General features: G+C 40.1%; 1 protein-coding gene across 1 annotated transcript; it reads right to left on the bottom strand.

Annotated features, from left to right (window-relative positions):
• Positions 1-759: 759 nt before the first annotated feature.
• Positions 760-7,290, bottom strand: LOC132556898 (S-antigen protein-like). The gene is made up of 2 exons (XM_060221353.1): positions 7,282-7,290; positions 760-1,743 (listed from the first exon to the last, which is right to left on the bottom strand). The coding sequence occupies exons 1-2, from the start codon at positions 7,288-7,290 to the stop codon at positions 760-762; spliced, it is 993 nt and encodes a 330-aa protein (XP_060077336.1).
• Between the last annotated feature and the right edge of the window lie 10,300 nt (positions 7,291-17,590).

The following is a 17,590-nucleotide window of genomic DNA, read 5'->3' as shown; positions in this document are numbered from 1 at the left end:
CACTGTTAAAACTATTAAGATACAAATAGGAATTACACGTAAAATTTTAGTTCAAATCAAAGCAACGATGACAGTATGTGTTTACACAACAATGGGTGATTTCAGAGTGTTTAACTGATCATGAGACGGAAATAACCTAATAAAGTAGCGGAGGTTACACAATCTAACGCTGAAAGATTTGTAAGATATCATTCTGTCCCGATTCTTTCTATGTATTGTGAAATATCGTATTGAACAGAGGATATTCCAATGGAAGATCTTTACTCTTAGGTAACGTTTTATTCTGACTAGGTGCACGTTATGCCTTTTGTGCCTCAAAAGGTGTTGAAAACTATATTTCTCCTTATACACTGTTAAGGTATGGCCGTGAAATATCTTTTTTAAAAAATACTTTACAAAATCCCTTTAAAAGCCCTTCGAACACAGCCTACAACTTCCCCGAATTCTTAAAGTGACGTGCATAGTCAGAATTAGACACTGTGGGCTCAAAAAGGAGGCGATTTTGAACAAACATGCATACTTTGATCAAGATGTGTACCTAATGTTAGATACTAAAAATGGTCTTCACATCAAAAAGGATTGACATGTGTATCTATCCATTACTAATCTCCCTGTGACTTTCGTCATATAAAAGTGACTTTATGCTAGAGTACAGTTTAAAACTAAGCACGTGTTTTGTTGTCGGGTAGCCAGACACGAGTTTTACTGAGTAAGGTAAGTATAGAACAATACCACGTGTTGATCCACATTATGATATTTTCAGATTGAGTTTAAGCCCCAAAGGTCTAAGATCTCTGCTGATGGACTTTTCCTTCTCAGGTTTGCCGTAACCTTAGTTATCTCTGTTGGTGGACTGTGGTCCCTGAGGGTTGTTGGACTCTTTAGGATCTCTGTTTGTGGACTGCGGTCCTCGAGGTTTGCCGTAACCTTTGTTATCTCTGTTGGTGGACTGTGGTACCCGAGGGTTGCTGGACTCTTTAGGGTCTCTGTTTGTGGACTGCGGTCCCCGAGGTTTGCCGTAACCTTAGTTATCTCTGTTGGTGGACTGCGGTACCCGAGGGTTGCTGGACTCTTTAGGGTCTCTGTTTGTGGACTGCGGTCCCCGAGGTTTGCCGTAACCTTAGTTATCTCTGTTGGTGGACTGTGGTCCCCGAGGTTTGTCGTAACCTTAGTTATCTCTGTTGGTGGACTGTGGTCCCCGAGGTTTGCCGTAACCTTTGTGATCTCGGTTGGTGGAATGTAGTCCCTGATATTTGCCGTAACGTTTGTGACCTCTGCTAGTGGACTGAGGTACCCGAGGTTTGCCGTAACCTTTGTGATCTCGGTTGGTGGAATGTAGTCCCCGATATTTGCCGTGACGTTTGTGACCTCTGCTAGTGGACTGTGGTACCCGAGGTTTGCCGTAACCTTAGTGATCTCGGTTGGTGGACAGTGGTCCCCGAGGGTTGCTGGACTCTTTAGGGTCTCTGTTTGTGGACTGCGGTCCCCGAGGTTTGCCGTAACCTTAGTGATTTCGGTTGGTAGACTGTGGTCCCCGAGGGTTGCTGGACTCTTTAGGGTCTCTGTTTGTGGACTGTGGTCCCCGAGGGTTGCCGTAACCTTAGTGATCTCGGTTGGTGGACTGTGGTCCCTGAGGGTTGTTGGACTCTTTAGGGTATCTGTTTGTGGACTGTGGTCCCCGAGGGTTGTTGGACTCTTTAGGGTCTCTGTTTGTGGACTGTGGTCCCCGAGGGTTGCCGTAACCTTATTACATGTTACTCTGCTATTAGACTTTATTCTTTATACCCTTATTTGAATTTTGTCAATCTTTTAAAAGTGTATTGTACTAAATTTGATTTATTCAGATTGAATGACAGTTTATGCTCAGTTGGACCATCTTTTCAACAACAGATTTTTTTTTCACATTGTCAGATATAACGTCAAATCTGAATAAAATAGTTGCTCGCTTATGGAATGCCTGCAGGTAATATAAATATAAAACCTAAGTGGAATATGAGCTAATGTTCGGTGTTTATCTCTGTGCTTTGTTGTTTACAGGAGATGTGTGTTTATCTGTTGTGTTGTTTACAGGAGATGTGTGTTTATCTGTGGTTTGTTGTTTACAGGAGATATGTGTTTATCTGTTGTGTTGTTTACAGGAGATGTGTGTTTATCTCTGTGTTTTGTTGTTTACAGGAGATGTGTGTTTATCTGTTGTGTTGTTTACAGGAGATGTGTGTTTATCTGTTTTGTTGTTTACAGGAGATGTGTGTTTATCTGTTTTGTTGTTTACAGGAGATGTGTGTTTATCTGTTTTGTTGTTTACAGGAGATGTGTGTTTATCTGTTTTGTTGTTTACAGGTGATGTGTGTTTATCTGTGTTGTGTTGTTTACAGGAGATGTGTGTTTATCTGTGTTTTGTTGTTTACAGGAGATGTGTGTTTATCTGTTGTGTTGTTTACAGGAGATGTGTGTTTGTCTCTGTGTATTGATGTTTACAGGGGATGTGTGTTTATCTGTGTTGTGTTGTTTACAGGAGATGTGTGTTTATCTCTGTGTTGTGTTGTTTACAGGAGATGTGTGTTTATCTGTGTTGTGTTGTTTACAGGAGATGTGTGTTTATCTCTGTGTTGTTGTTTACAGGAGATGTGTGTTTATGTCTGTGTTTTGATGTTTACAGGAGATATGTGTTTATCTCTGTTTTGTTGTTTACAGGAGATGTGTGTTTATCTCTGTTTTTGATGTTTACAGGAGATATGTGTTTATCTCTGTTTTGTTGTTTACAGGAGATGTGTGTTTATCTCTGTTTTTGATGTTTACAGGAGATATGTGTTTATCTGTGTATTGATGTTTACAGAAGATGGGTGTTTATCTCTGTGTTTTGATGTTTACAGAAGATGTGTGTTTATCTCTGTGTATTGATGTTTACAGGAGATGTGTGTTTATCTGTGTTTTGATGTTTACAGGATATGTGTGTTTATGTCTGTGTATTGATGTTTACAGGAGATGTGTGTTTATCTCTGTGTTTTGTTGTTTACAGGAGATATGTGTTTATCTCTGTGTTTTGATGTTTACAGGAGATGTGTGTTTATCTCTGTGTATTGATGTTTACAGGAGATGTGTGTTTATCTGTGTTTTGATGTTTACAGGAGATGTGTGTTTATCTCTGTGCTTTAATGTTTACAGGAGATGATGTGTGGTTATCTCTGTGTTTTGTTGTTTACAGGAGATGTGTGTTTATCTCTGTTTTGTTATTAACAGGAGATGGGTGTTTATGTCTGTGTTTTGATGTTTACAGGAGATGTGTGTTTATCTCTGTTTTGTTATTAACAGGAGATGTGTGTTTATGTCTGTGTATTGATGTTTACAGGAGATGTGTGTTTATCTGTGTTTTGATGTTTACAGGAGATGTGTGTTTATCTCTGTTTTGTTGTTTACAGGAGATGTGTGTTTATCTCTGTGTATTGATGTTTACAGGAGATGTGTGTTTATCTCTGTTTTGTTGTTTACAGGAGATGTGTGTTTATCTCTGTTTTGTTGTTTACAGGAGATGTGTGTTTATCTCTGTGTATTGATGTTTACAGGAGATGTGTGTTTATCTGTGTTTTGATGTTTACAGGAGATGTGTGTTTATCTCTGTTTTGTTGTTTACAGGAGATGTGTGTTTATCTCTGTGTATTGATGTTTACAGGAGATGTGTGTTTATCTTTGTGTTGTTTACAGGAGATGTGTGTTTATCTCTGTGTATTGATGTTTACAGGAGATGTGTGTTTATCTCTGTTTTGTTGTTTACAGGAGATGTGTGTTTATCTCTGTGTATTGATGTTTACAGGAGATGTGTGTTTATCTGTGTTTTGATGTTTACAGGAGATGTGTGTTTATCTCTGTTTTGTTGTTTACTGGAGATGTGTGTTTATCTCTGTGTTTTGTTGTTTACAGGAGATGTGTGTTTATCTTTGTGTATTGATGTTTACAGGAGATGTGTGTTTATCTGTTGTGTTGTTTACAGGAGATGTGTGTTTATCTGTGGTTTGTTATTTACAGGAGATGTGTGTTTATCTTTGTGTATTGATGTTTACAGGAGATGTGTGTTTATCTCTGTGTATTGATGTTTACAGGAGATGTGTGTTTATCTCTGTTTTGTTGTTTACAGGAGATGTGTGTTTATCTCTGTGTATTGATGTTTACAGGAGATGTGTGTTTATCTGTGTTTTGATGTTTACAGGAGATGTGTGTTTATCTCTGTTTTGTTGTTTACAGGAGATGTGTGTTTATCTCTGTGTTTTGTTGTTTACAGGAGATGTGTGTTTATCTTTGTGTATTGATGTTTACAGGAGATGTGTGTTTATCTGTTGTGTTGTTTACAGGAGATGTGTGTTTATCTGTGGTTTGTTATTTACAGGAGATGTGTGTTTATCTTTGTGTTGTTTACAGGAGATATGTGTTTATCTGTTGTGTTGTTTACAGGAGATGTGTGTTTATCTGTGGTTTGTTATTTACAGGAGATGTGTGTTTATCTTTGTGTATTGATGTTTACAGGAGATGTGTGTTTATCTCTGTGTATTGATGTTTACAGGAGATGTGTGTTTATCTCTGTTTTGTTGTTTACAGGAGATGTGTGTTTATCTCTGTGTATTGATGTTTACAGGAGATGTGTGTTTATCTGTGTTTTGATGTTTACAGGAGATGTGTGTTTATCTCTGTTTTGTTGTTTACAGGAGATGTGTGTTTATCTCTGTGTTTTGTTGTTTACAGGAGATGTGTGTTTATCTTTGTGTATTGATGTTTACAGGAGATGTGTGTTTATCTGTTGTGTTGTTTACAGGAGATGTGTGTTTATCTGTGGTTTGTTATTTACAGGAGATGTGTGTTTATCTTTGTGTATTGATGTTTACAGGAGATGTGTGTTTATCTTTGTGTTGTTTACAGGAGATATGTGTTTATCTCTGTGTTTTGATGTTTACAGGAGATGTGTGTTTATCTCTGTTTTGTTATTAACAGGAGATGGGTGTTTATGTCTGTGTATTGATGTTTACAGGAGATGTGTGTTTATCTGTGTTTTGATGTTTACAGGAGATATGTGTTTATCTCCGTTTTGTTGTTTACAGGAGATGTGTGTTTATCTCTGTGTATTGATGTTTACAGGAGATGTGTGTTTATCTGTTTTGTTGTTTACAGAAGATGGGTGTTTATCTCTGTGTTTTGTTGTTTACAGGAGATGTGTGTTTATCTGTTTTGTTGTTTACAGAAGATGTGTGTTTATCTCTGTGTTTTGTTGTTTACAGATGTGTGTTTATCTCTGTGTTTTGTTGTTTACAGATGTGTGTTTATCTTTGTGTATTGATGTTTACAGGAGATGTGTGTTTATCTCTGTGTATTGATGTTTACAGGAGATGTGTGTTTATCTGTTTTGTTGTTTACAGAAGATGGGTGTTTATCTCTGTGTTTTGTTGTTTACAGGAGATGTGTGTTTATCTGTGTTTTGATGTTTACAGGAGATGTGTGTTTATCTCTGTTTTGTTGTTTACAGAAGATGGGTGTTTATCTCTGTGTTTTGTTGTTTACAGGAGATGTGTGTTTATCTGTTTTGTTGTTTACAGGAGATGTGTGTTTATCTCTGTGTTTTGTTGTTTACAGATGTGTGTTTATCTCTGTGTTTTGTTGTTTACAGATGTGTGTTTATCTTTGTGTATTGATGTTTACAGGAGATGTGTGTTTATCTCTGTGTATTGATGTTTACAGGAGATGTGTGTTTATCTGTTTTGTTGTTTACAGAAGATGGGTGTTTATCTCTGTGTTTTGTTGTTTACAGGAGATGTGTGTTTATCTGTGTTTTGATGTTTACAGGAGATGTGTGTTTATCTCTGTTTTGTTGTTTACAGAAGATGGGTGTTTATCTCTGTGTTTTGTTGTTTACAGGAGATGTGTGTTTATCTGTTTTGTTGTTTACAGGAGATGTGTGTTTATCTCTGTGTTTTGTTGTTTACAGATGTGTGTTTATCTCTGTGTTTTGATGTTTACAGGAGATGTGTGTTTATCTCTGTGTTTTGATGTTTACAGGAGATGTGTGTTTATCTCTGTGTTTTGATGTTTACAGGAGATGTGTGTTTATCTCTGTTTTGTTATTAACAGGAGATGGGTGTTTATGTCTGTGTATTGATGTTTACAGGAGATGTGTGTTTATCTGTGTTTTGATGTTTACAGGAGATGTGTGTTTATCTCTGTTTTGTTGTTTACAGGAGATGTGTGTTTATCTCTGTGTATTGATGTTTACAGGAGATGTGTGTTTATCTGTTTTGTTGTTTACAGAAGATGGGTGTTTATCTCTGTGTTTTGTTGTTTACAGGAGATGTGTGTTTATGTCTGTGTATTGATGTTTACAGAAGATGTGTGTTTATCTCTGTGTTTTGTTGTTTACAGGAGATGTATGTTTATGTCTGTGTATTGATGTTTACAGGAGATGTGTGTTTATCTGTTTTGTTGTTTACAGGAGATGTGTGTTTATCTCTGTTTTGTTGTTTACAGGAGATGTGTGTTTATGTCTGTGTATTGATGTTTACAGGAGATGTGTATTTATCTGTGTTTTGATGTTTACAGGAGATGTGTGTTTATCTCTGTGTTTTGTTGTTTACAGGAGATGTGTGTTTATCTGTGTGTTTTGTTGTTTACAGGAGATGTGTGTTTATCTCTGTTTTGTTGTTTACAGGAGATGTGTGTTTATCTGTGTTTTGATGTTTACAGGAGATGTGTGTTTATCTCTGTGTATTGATGTTTACAGGAGATGGGTGTTTATCTCTGTTTTGTTGTTTACAGGAGATGTGTGTTTATCTCTGTGTTGTTGTTTACAGGAGATGTGTGTTTATCTGTGTTTTGATTTTTTCAGGAGATGTGTGTTTATCTCTGTGTATTGATGTTTACAGGAGATGGGTGTTTATCTCTGTTTTGTTGTTTACAGGAGATGTGTGTTTATCTTTGTGTTGTTTACAGGAGATGTGTGTTTATCTCTGTGTATTGATGTTTACAGGAGATGTGTGTTTATCTTTGTGTTGTTTACAGGAGATGTGTGTTTATCTTTGTGTATTGATGTTTACAGGAGATGTGTGTTTATCTGTTTTGTTGTTTACAGAAGATGGGTGTTTATGTCTGTGTATTGATGTTTACAGGAGATGTGTGTTTATCTCTGTGTATTGATGTTTACAGGAGATGTGTGTTTATCTGTTTTGTTGTTTACAGAAGATGTGTGGTTATCTCTGTGTTTTGTTGTTTACAGGAGATGTGTGTTTATCTCTGTGTTTTGCTGACCTTGGGCATGTGTTCTGCCAATCCTATACCTGTCAGCACTTCACCTTCACAAAATGATTTCTCTCCGAATAAACTGAAGCCAGCTTTTAATATCGAACAAACTTCAACGAACAAGGATTCCCGCTGGACGGACAATACAGACTTAAACACTGAAGAATTTATTTACTCTGGAGCGGATATCAGAGAACTGTCGAAAAATAAGCTACAAATTTCTATGAAGCATTTAAATCTACCAGATAGCATGGAGCTTATGTTAACGTCATATTCTGCAGACGTCCCACAGCCGAATGTAAGCAAACCTTCAGCACGTGAAAGGCGTAGCCATTCAGACGTCCCACAGCCGAATGTAAGCAAACCTTCAGCACGTGAAAGGCGTAGCCATTCAGACGTCCCACAGCCGAATGTTAGCAAACCCTCATCACGTGAAAGGCGTAGCAGTGGCGACATCACCGTCAATGTCAACTGTAGTGAACACCCAGACCTTTGTCACCAAGCCGTCGCCTGGTTACAACAACACGACAAACAGGTACCGGCCTCGTTATCACACTGGCAGGGCTGACCGAATAACAATGCAGGTGTGAAATGAAGATTTTGTCACGATGTATAAATCCTAAAATGATCAAATTGTGTGTGTTGTTGTTGTTTTTTATTTGTAGACTGATGTATTTTTGAGTGTCAGCTCAAATCTTTATCATTCAAGCCTTAAATATCTTTTTTCTTGTCTCTCTGAAGAATACATCTAGAACAATATTAACAGTAAGCTGTAAACATGTGTACGGTTATCTCACAGAACCGTGAATCTGTCTTCAACATATTCAGACTATTTATCATTAGTTCACTATGGAGTGTATATATATTTCACAGTGTTTATAATTAATGTAATCAGTTATGGGCAAACGTAGGACTATTATTTCAGTGTGATGTCGACAAGTGTTACGGGAGACCACAGAATCGAGTGATTATATCAAAGTTACTGGTGGAGTATATTCAGATGACAGTACAGTAGAATAGTTAATGAATATTTGTGTTAGAGGCTATCATGTAAACTGAACATATCTGTTGGTGGAATTTATATCAGAAACAAAGAGGCTTCGCTGTACATTAAAAAACTCAATACCCAACTGAATATCATTCCCTTACACTTAAATCATACATTTGTATTTATTTAGTCACTAAACTATTGAAATGTGCCAAAAGAGCACCTGACTACTCTTGAACATAATTTCCCCACAAACAGCAGTCTATTAAAAACATTTACATCGCCACTGTTCCTGTTTGTTACTAAAGGTTTGACACCTGTGTTTGTGAAATATGTATTTTGTCAAATATTGATGATGGACTAATAACAATCATTGATTGACATGTTGAGCATTTTCTATGAATGAAAACAAACTGCCTTTCTTTTGGCAGACTACAAGATAAAGGTGGGCTTTCTAGCAATGTTGACTTCCCATAGAGGTCGGCCTAAAGATGTTTTCACCCCTCGAGACCACTCACCTTTACATTGCTTTGTGCCATCAAAATTGGTTCCATTCGCTTTACATTTAATCCATATTTATTGGTGACGCACTCGCCTAATTAACTAATTCATAACTAAATTGCTAAATAATGAACCTGATTGTCACAAAACAGATGAAAAAAATAATAATTTTAACAAAATAGGAAAGTTCGAACCACAAACTAAATACCAAAATACTAAAACAATAAGTATACCACTATTATTATCGAATTTTTAAGCATTTTGTGCCTTCAATATTCAGTCCATTCATAAATTACTTTGCATAAAGAAAGTTTTATCTCTTACCCTAACCCAGCGTAAAGATCTTACCATTTGTGTAAAGTGATGATTTTAGGCTTTAATGTATATCACCCCAATGACTTGTGGAACGACAGTAGACATAGGACACCACCCTGTTACACCCCAATGACTTGTTGAACGACAGTAGACATAGGACACCACCCTGTTACACCCCAATGACTTGTTGAACGACAGTAGACATAGAACACCATTCTGTTACACCCCAATGACTTGTTGAACGACAGTAGACATAGGACACCATTCTGTTACACCCCAATGACTTGTTGAACGACAGTAGACATAGGACACCATTCTGTTACACCCCAATGACTTGTTGAACGACAGTAGACATAGGACACCATTCTGTTACACCCCAATGACTTGTTGAACGACAGTAGACATAGGACACCATTCTGTTACACCCCAATGACTTGTTGAACGACAGTAGACATAGGACACCATTCTGTTACACCCCAATGACTTGTTGAACGACAGTAGACATAGGACACCATTCTGTTACACCCCAATGACTTGTTGAACGACAGTAGACATAGGACACCATTCTGTTACACCCCAATGACTTGTTGAACGACAGTAGACATAGGACACCACCCTGTTACACTCCAATGACTTGTGGAACGACAGTAGACATAGGACACCATTCTGTTACACCCCAATGACTTGTTGAACGACAGTAGACATAGGACACCATTCTGTTACACCCCAATGACTTGTTGAACGACAGTAGACATAGGACACCATTCTGTTACACCCCAATGACTTGTTGAACGACAGTAGACATAGGACACCATTCTGTTACACCCCAATGACTTGTTGAACGACAGTAGACATAGGACACCATTCTGTTACACCCCAATGACTTGTTGAACGACAGTAGACATAGGACACCACCCTGTTACACTCCAATGACTTGTGGAACGACAGTAGACATAGGACACCATTCTGTTACACCCCAATGACTTGTTGAACGACAGTAGACATAGGACACCATTCTGTTACACCCCAATGACTTGTTGAACGACAGTAGACATAGGACACCATTCTGTTACACCCCAATGACTTGTTGAACGACAGTAGACATAGGACACCACCCTGTTACACCCCAATGACTTGTGGAACGACAGTAGACATAAGACACCACCCTGTTACACCCCAATGACTTGTTGAACGACAGTAGACATAGGACACCACCCTGTTACACCCCAATGACTTGTGGAACGACAGTAGACATAGGACACCATTCTGTTACACCCCAATGACTTGTTGAACGACAGTAGACATAGGACACCATTCTGTTACACCCCAATGACTTGTTGAACGACAGTAGACATAGGACACCATTCTGTTACACCCCAATGACTTGTTGAACGACAGTAGACATAGGACATCACCCTGTTACACCCCAATGACTTGTGGAACGACAGTAGACATAAGACACCACCCTGTTACACCCCAATGACTTGTTGAACGACAGTAGACATAGGACACCACCCTGTTACACCCCAATGACTTGTTGAACGACAGTAGACATAGGACACCACCCTGTTACACCCCAATGACTTGTGGAACGACAGTAGACATAAGACACCACCCTGTTACACCCCAATGACTTGTTGAACGACAGTAGACATAGGACACCACCCTGATACACCCCAATGACTTGTTGAACGACAGTAGATATAGGACACCACCCTGTTACACCCCAATGACTTGTTGAACGACAGTAGACATAGGACACCACCCTGATACACCCCAATGACTTGTTGAACGACAGTAGATATAGGACACCATTCTGTTACACCCCCAATGACTTGTTGAACGACAGTAGACACAGGAGAACATTCTGTTACACCCCAATGACTTGTTGAACGACAGTAGACATAGGACACCATTCTGTTACACCCCAATGACTTGTTGAACGACAGTAGACATAGGACACCATTCTGTTACACCCCAATGACTTGTTGAACGACAGTAGACATAGGACACCACCCTGTTACACTCCAATGACTTGTGGAACGACAGTAGACATAGGACACCATTCTGTTACACCCCAATGACTTGTTGAACGACAGTAGACATAGGACACCATTCTGTTACACCCCAATGACTTGTTGAACGACAGTAGACATAGGACACCATTCTGTTACACCCCAATGACTTGTTGAACGACAGTAGACATAGGACACCATTCTGTTACACCCCAATGACTTGTTGAACGACAGTAGACATAGGACACCATTCTGTTACACCCCAATGACTTGTTGAACGACAGTAGACATAGGACACCACCCTGTTACACTCCAATGACTTGTGGAACGACAGTAGACATAGGACACCATTCTGTTACACCCCAATGACTTGTTGAACGACAGTAGACATAGGACACCATTCTGTTACACCCCAATGACTTGTTGAACGACAGTAGACATAGGACACCATTCTGTTACACCCCAATGACTTGTTGAACGACAGTAGACATAGGACACCACCCTGTTACACCCCAATGACTTGTTGAACGACAGTAGACATAGGACACCATTCTGTTACACCCCAATGACTTGTTGAACGACAGTAGACATAGGACACCACCCTGTTACACCCCAATGACTTGTGGAACGACAGTAGACATAGGACACCATTCTGTTACACCCCAATGACTTGTTGAACGACAGTAGACATAGGACACCATTCTGTTACACCCCAATGACTTGTTGAACGACAGTAGACATAGGACACCATTCTGTTACACCCCAATGACTTGTTGAACGACAGTAGACATAGGACATCACCCTGTTACACCCCAATGACTTGTGGAACGACAGTAGACATAAGACACCACCCTGTTACACCCCAATGACTTGTTGAACGACAGTAGACATAGGACACCACCCTGTTACACCCCAATGACTTGTTGAACGACAGTAGACATAGGACACCACCCTGTTACACCCCAATGACTTGTGGAACGACAGTAGACATAAGACACCACCCTGTTACACCCCAATGACTTGTTGAACGACAGTAGACATAGGACACCACCCTGATACACCCCAATGACTTGTTGAACGACAGTAGATATAGGACACCACCCTGTTACACCCCAATGACTTGTTGAACGACAGTAGACATAGGACACCACCCTGATACACCCCAATGACTTGTTGAACGACAGTAGATATAGGACACCATTCTGTTACACCCCCAATGACTTGTTGAACGACAGTAGACACAGGAGAACATTCTGTTACACCCCCAATGACTTGTTGAACGACAGTAGACACAGGAGAACATTCTGTTACACCCCAATGACTTGTTGAACGACAGTAGACACAGGAGAACATTCTGTTACACCCCCAATGACTTGTTGAACGACAGTAGACACAGGAGAACATTCTGTTACACCCCCAATGACTTGTTGAACGACAGTAGACACAGGAGAACATTCTGTTACACCCCAATGACTTGTGGAACGACAGTAGATATAGGACACCACCCTGTTACACCCCAATGACTTGTGGAACGACAGTAGATATAGGACACCACCCTGTTACACCCCAATGACTTGCTGAACGACAGTAGACACAGGAGAACATTCTGTTACACCCTAATGACTTGTGGAATGATAGTAGATATAGGACACCACCCTGTTACACCCCAATGACTTGCTGAACGACAGTAGACACAGGAGAACATTCTGTTACACCCTAATGACTTGTGGAATGATAGTAGATATAGGACACCACCCTGTTAGACCCCAATGACTTGCTGAACGACAGTAGACACAGGAGAACATTCTGTTACACCCCAATGACTTGTTGAACGACAGTAGACATAGGACATCACCCTGTTACACCCCAATGACTTGTGGAACGACAGTAGACATAAGACACCACCCTGTTACACCCCAATGACTTGTTGAACGACAGTAGACATAGGACACCACCCTGTTACACCCCAATGACTTGTTGAACGACAGTAGACATAGGACACCACCCTGTTACACCCCAATGACTTGTGGAACGACAGTAGACATAAGACACCACCCTGTTACACCCCAATGACTTGTTGAACGACAGTAGACATAGGACACCACCCTGATACACCCCAATGACTTGTTGAACGACAGTAGACATAGGACACCATTCTGTTACACCCCAATGACTTGTTGAACGACAGTAGACATAGGACAGCATTCTGTTACACCCCAATGACTTGTTGAACGACAGTAGACACAGGAGAACATTCTGTTACACCCCCAATGACTTGTTGAACGACAGTAGACACAGGAGAACATTCTGTTACACCCCCAATGACTTGTTGAACGACAGTAGACACAGGAGAACATTCTGTTACACCCCAATGACTTGTGGAACGACAGTAGATATAGGACACCACCCTGTTACACCCCAATGACTTGTGGAACGACAGTAGATATAGGACACCACCCTGTTACACCCCAATGACTTGCTGAACGACAGTAGACACAGGAGAACATTCTGTTACACCCTAATGACTTGTGGAATGATAGTAGATATAGGACACCACCCTGTTACACCCCAATGACTTGCTGAACGACAGTAGACACAGGAGAACATTCTGTTACACCCTAATGACTTGTGGAATTATAGTAGATATAGGACACCACCCTGTTACACCCCAATGACTTGCTGAACGACAGTAGACACAGGAGAACATTCTGTTACACCCTAATGACTTGTGGAACGACAGTAGACATAGGAGAACATTCTGATAAACCCCAATGACTTGTTGAACGACAGTAGACATAGGACACCATTCTGTTACACCCCAATGACTTGTTGAACGACAGTAGACATAGGACACCATTCTGTTACACCCCAATGACTTGTTGAACGACAGTAGACACAGGAGAACATTCTGTTACACCCCAATGACTTGTTGAACGACAGTAGACACAGGAGAACATTCTGTTACACCCCAATGACTTGTTGAACGACAGTAGACACAGGAGAACATTCTGTTACACCCCAATGACTTGTTGAACGACAGTAGATATAGGAGAACATTCTGTTACACCCCAATGACTTGTTGAACGACAGTAGACACAGGAGAACATTCTGTTACACCCCAATGACTTGTTGAACGACAGTAGACATAGGAGAACATTCTGTTACACCCCAATGACTTGTTGAACGACAGTAGACATAGGAGAACATTCTGTTACACCCCAATGACTTGTTGAACGACAGTAGACATAGGAGAACATTCTGTTACACCCCAATGACTTGTTGAACGACAGTAGACACAGGAGAACATTCTGTTACACCCCAATGACTTGTGGAACGACAGTAGACATAGGACACCATTCTGTTACACCCCAATGTCTTGCTGAACGACAGTAGACACAGGAGAACATTCTGTTACACCCCAATGACTTGTTGAACGACAGTAGATATAGGAGAACATTCTGTTACACCCCAATGACTTGTTGAACGACAGTAGACATAGGACACCATTCTGTTACACCCCAATGACTTGTTGAACGACAGTAGACATAGGACACCATTCTGTTACACCCCAATGACTTGTTGAACGACAGTAGACACAGGAGAACATTCTGTTACACCCCAATGACTTGTTGAACGACAGTAGACACAGGAGAACATTCTGTTACACCCCAATGACTTGTTGAACGACAGTAGACACAGGAGAACATTCTGTTACACCCCAATGACTTGTTGAACGACAGTAGATATAGGAGAACATTCTGTTACACCCCAATGACTTATTGAACGACAGTAGATATAGGAGAACATTCTGTTACACCCCAATGACTTGTTGAACGACAGTAGACATAGGAGAACATTCTGTTACACCCCAATGACTTGTTGAACGACAGTAGACACAGGAGAACATTCTGTTACACCCCAATGACTTGTGGAACGACAGTAGACATAGGACACCATTCTGTTACACCCCAATGTCTTGCTGAACGACAGTAGACACAGGAGAACATTCTGTTACACCCCAATGACTTGTTGAACGACAGTAGATATAGGAGAACATTCTGTTACACCCCAATGACTTGTTGAACGACAGTAGATATAGGAGAACATTCTGTTACACCCCAATGACTTGTTGAACGACAGTAGACATAGGACACCATTCTGTTACACCCCAATGACTTGTTGAACGACAGTAGACATAGGACACCATTCTGTTACACCCCAATGACTTGTTGAACGACAGTAGACACAGGAGAACATTCTGTTACACCCCAATGACTTGTTGAACGACAGTAGACACAGGAGAACATTCTGTTACACCCCAATGACTTGTTGAACGACAGTAGACACAGGAGAACATTCTGTTACACCCCAATGACTTATTGAACGACAGTAGACACAGGAGAACATTCTGTTACACCCCAATGACTTGTTGAACGACAGTAGACACAGGAGAACATTCTGTTACACCCCAATGACTTGTTGAACGACAGTAGATATAGGACACAACCCTGTTACACCCCAATGACTTGTGGAACGACAGTAGATCTAGGACACCATTCTGTTACACCCCCAATGACTTGTTGAACGACAGTAGACACAGGAGAACATTCTGTTACACCCCAATGACTTGTTGAACGACAGTAGACACAGGAGAACATTCTGTTACACCCCAATGACTTGTTGAACGACAGTAGACACAGGAGAACATTCTGTTACACCCCAATGACTTGTTGAACGACAGTAGATATAGGAGAACATTCTGTTACACCCCAATGACTTGTTGAACGACAGTAGATATAGGAGAACATTCTGTTACACCCCAATGACTTGTTGAACGACAGTAGATATAGGAGAACATTCTGTTACACCCCAATGACTTGTTGAACGACAGTAGATATAGGAGAACATTCTGTTACACCCCAATGACTTGCTGAACGACAGTAGACACAGGAGAACATTCTGTTACACCCCAATGACTTGTTGAACGACAGTAGACACAGGAGAACATTCTGTTACACCCCAATGACTTGTGGAACGACAGTAGACATAGGACACCATTCTGTTACACCCCAATGTCTTGCTGAACGACAGTAGACACAGGAGAACATTCTGTTACACCCCAATGACTTGTTGAACGACAGTAGATATAGGAGAACATTCTGTTACACCCCAATGACTTGTTGAACGACAGTAGATATAGGAGAACATTCTTTTACACCCCAATGACTTGTTGAACGACAGTAGATATAGGAGAACATTCTGTTACACCCCAATGACTTGCTGAACGACAGTAGACACAGGAGAACATTCTGTTACACCCCAATGACTTGTTGAACGACAGTAGACACAGGAGAACATTCTGTTACACCCCAATGACTTGTTGAATGATAGTAGATATAGGAGACCACCCTGTTACACTCCAAACCTTCATGTACACATGTCCCCTTCCTATATATAACAACCCCTAGCACGCATACAAGTAATGCTGAGATGTCTTTAAATGACTATATATGTGAATTATAATAAGGACGTTAAATACAATATATTATATGACCGACAGCTACTATACAAACCTTCCAACAATATATTATATACCCCTTATACTCCGATATCACCCATTGTTCTTTTGACATTACTTTCTACATTTTCTGCTACGCGGGGGTTTTAATACAGTACTGTTACCACAACGAGAGGTAGATGTGTAGGTGCGGGTTGTGAAGTCTTTAAGAGAGACATCAAAACCAAGAAATCTGATAGAAATATAAGACTTCCTCAGCACAATTGCTTGTTTGAGATATTTTAAAAGCAGATAGCAATAACTTTACTGATGACCAAGAGATTGGTACGTGTGGAAAGTGTTTTAAGAATTATCTGAAAAGAAAACCACAACCTGAAGGTCAAAACATTGGTGTTGATGATACTTGGAGAATTATCCCACTATTATCCATAGAGGATCTATCTTATAACCGACCCTTCCCACATTTATTATGTAGGAAGAGTTTCAATCCAAACTTGACAATTAGTGCCCAAGCGAGGAATACACCATTCATCTTTCATCACAAACTGTGGTGTCCTTGGCCTCCAAGTTCACATCATATCATATGGAAAGATCTTAATCCTAATGTTGAAATCTGCACTGATGAAAGAGAAATGTCGCCTTCCCACCTACCTTCCAGATTAAAGGAGATTATCAATGATCTCTTGGAGATATTACATATGCTATCAAAGCAGGAGTGTTTCTCCTCTCCGGATGATGCAGATTGTAAAGCCTGGACTGGCTGGATAAAAACACAGTTTCTAACATTTCTTTCTTATTGTTCATCCTCTATTGGCACTGGTATTTATACTCCAAACCACGAGGATGCATTTACTAATGTTCTGGGTAGATATAAAGACTGACATATCATGGAAACAGTGTGCAACTGTAGTAACATGTCAATTTCCAGTATATCGAAAACATTTCATTCCACAGTAAAAGCATTGGAAACAACCATTGTTC

This window comes from Ylistrum balloti, unplaced genomic scaffold (genome assembly GCF_031769215.1).
Source record: "Ylistrum balloti isolate Yb309-2 unplaced genomic scaffold, AGI_CSIRO_Ybal_v1 Utg370598, whole genome shotgun sequence".
Taxonomy (NCBI): Eukaryota; Metazoa; Mollusca; class Bivalvia; order Pectinida; family Pectinidae; genus Ylistrum; species Ylistrum balloti.
The sequence above is the reverse complement of the archived record's forward strand: the minus strand, read 5'-3'. Positions and strand labels throughout refer to the sequence as shown.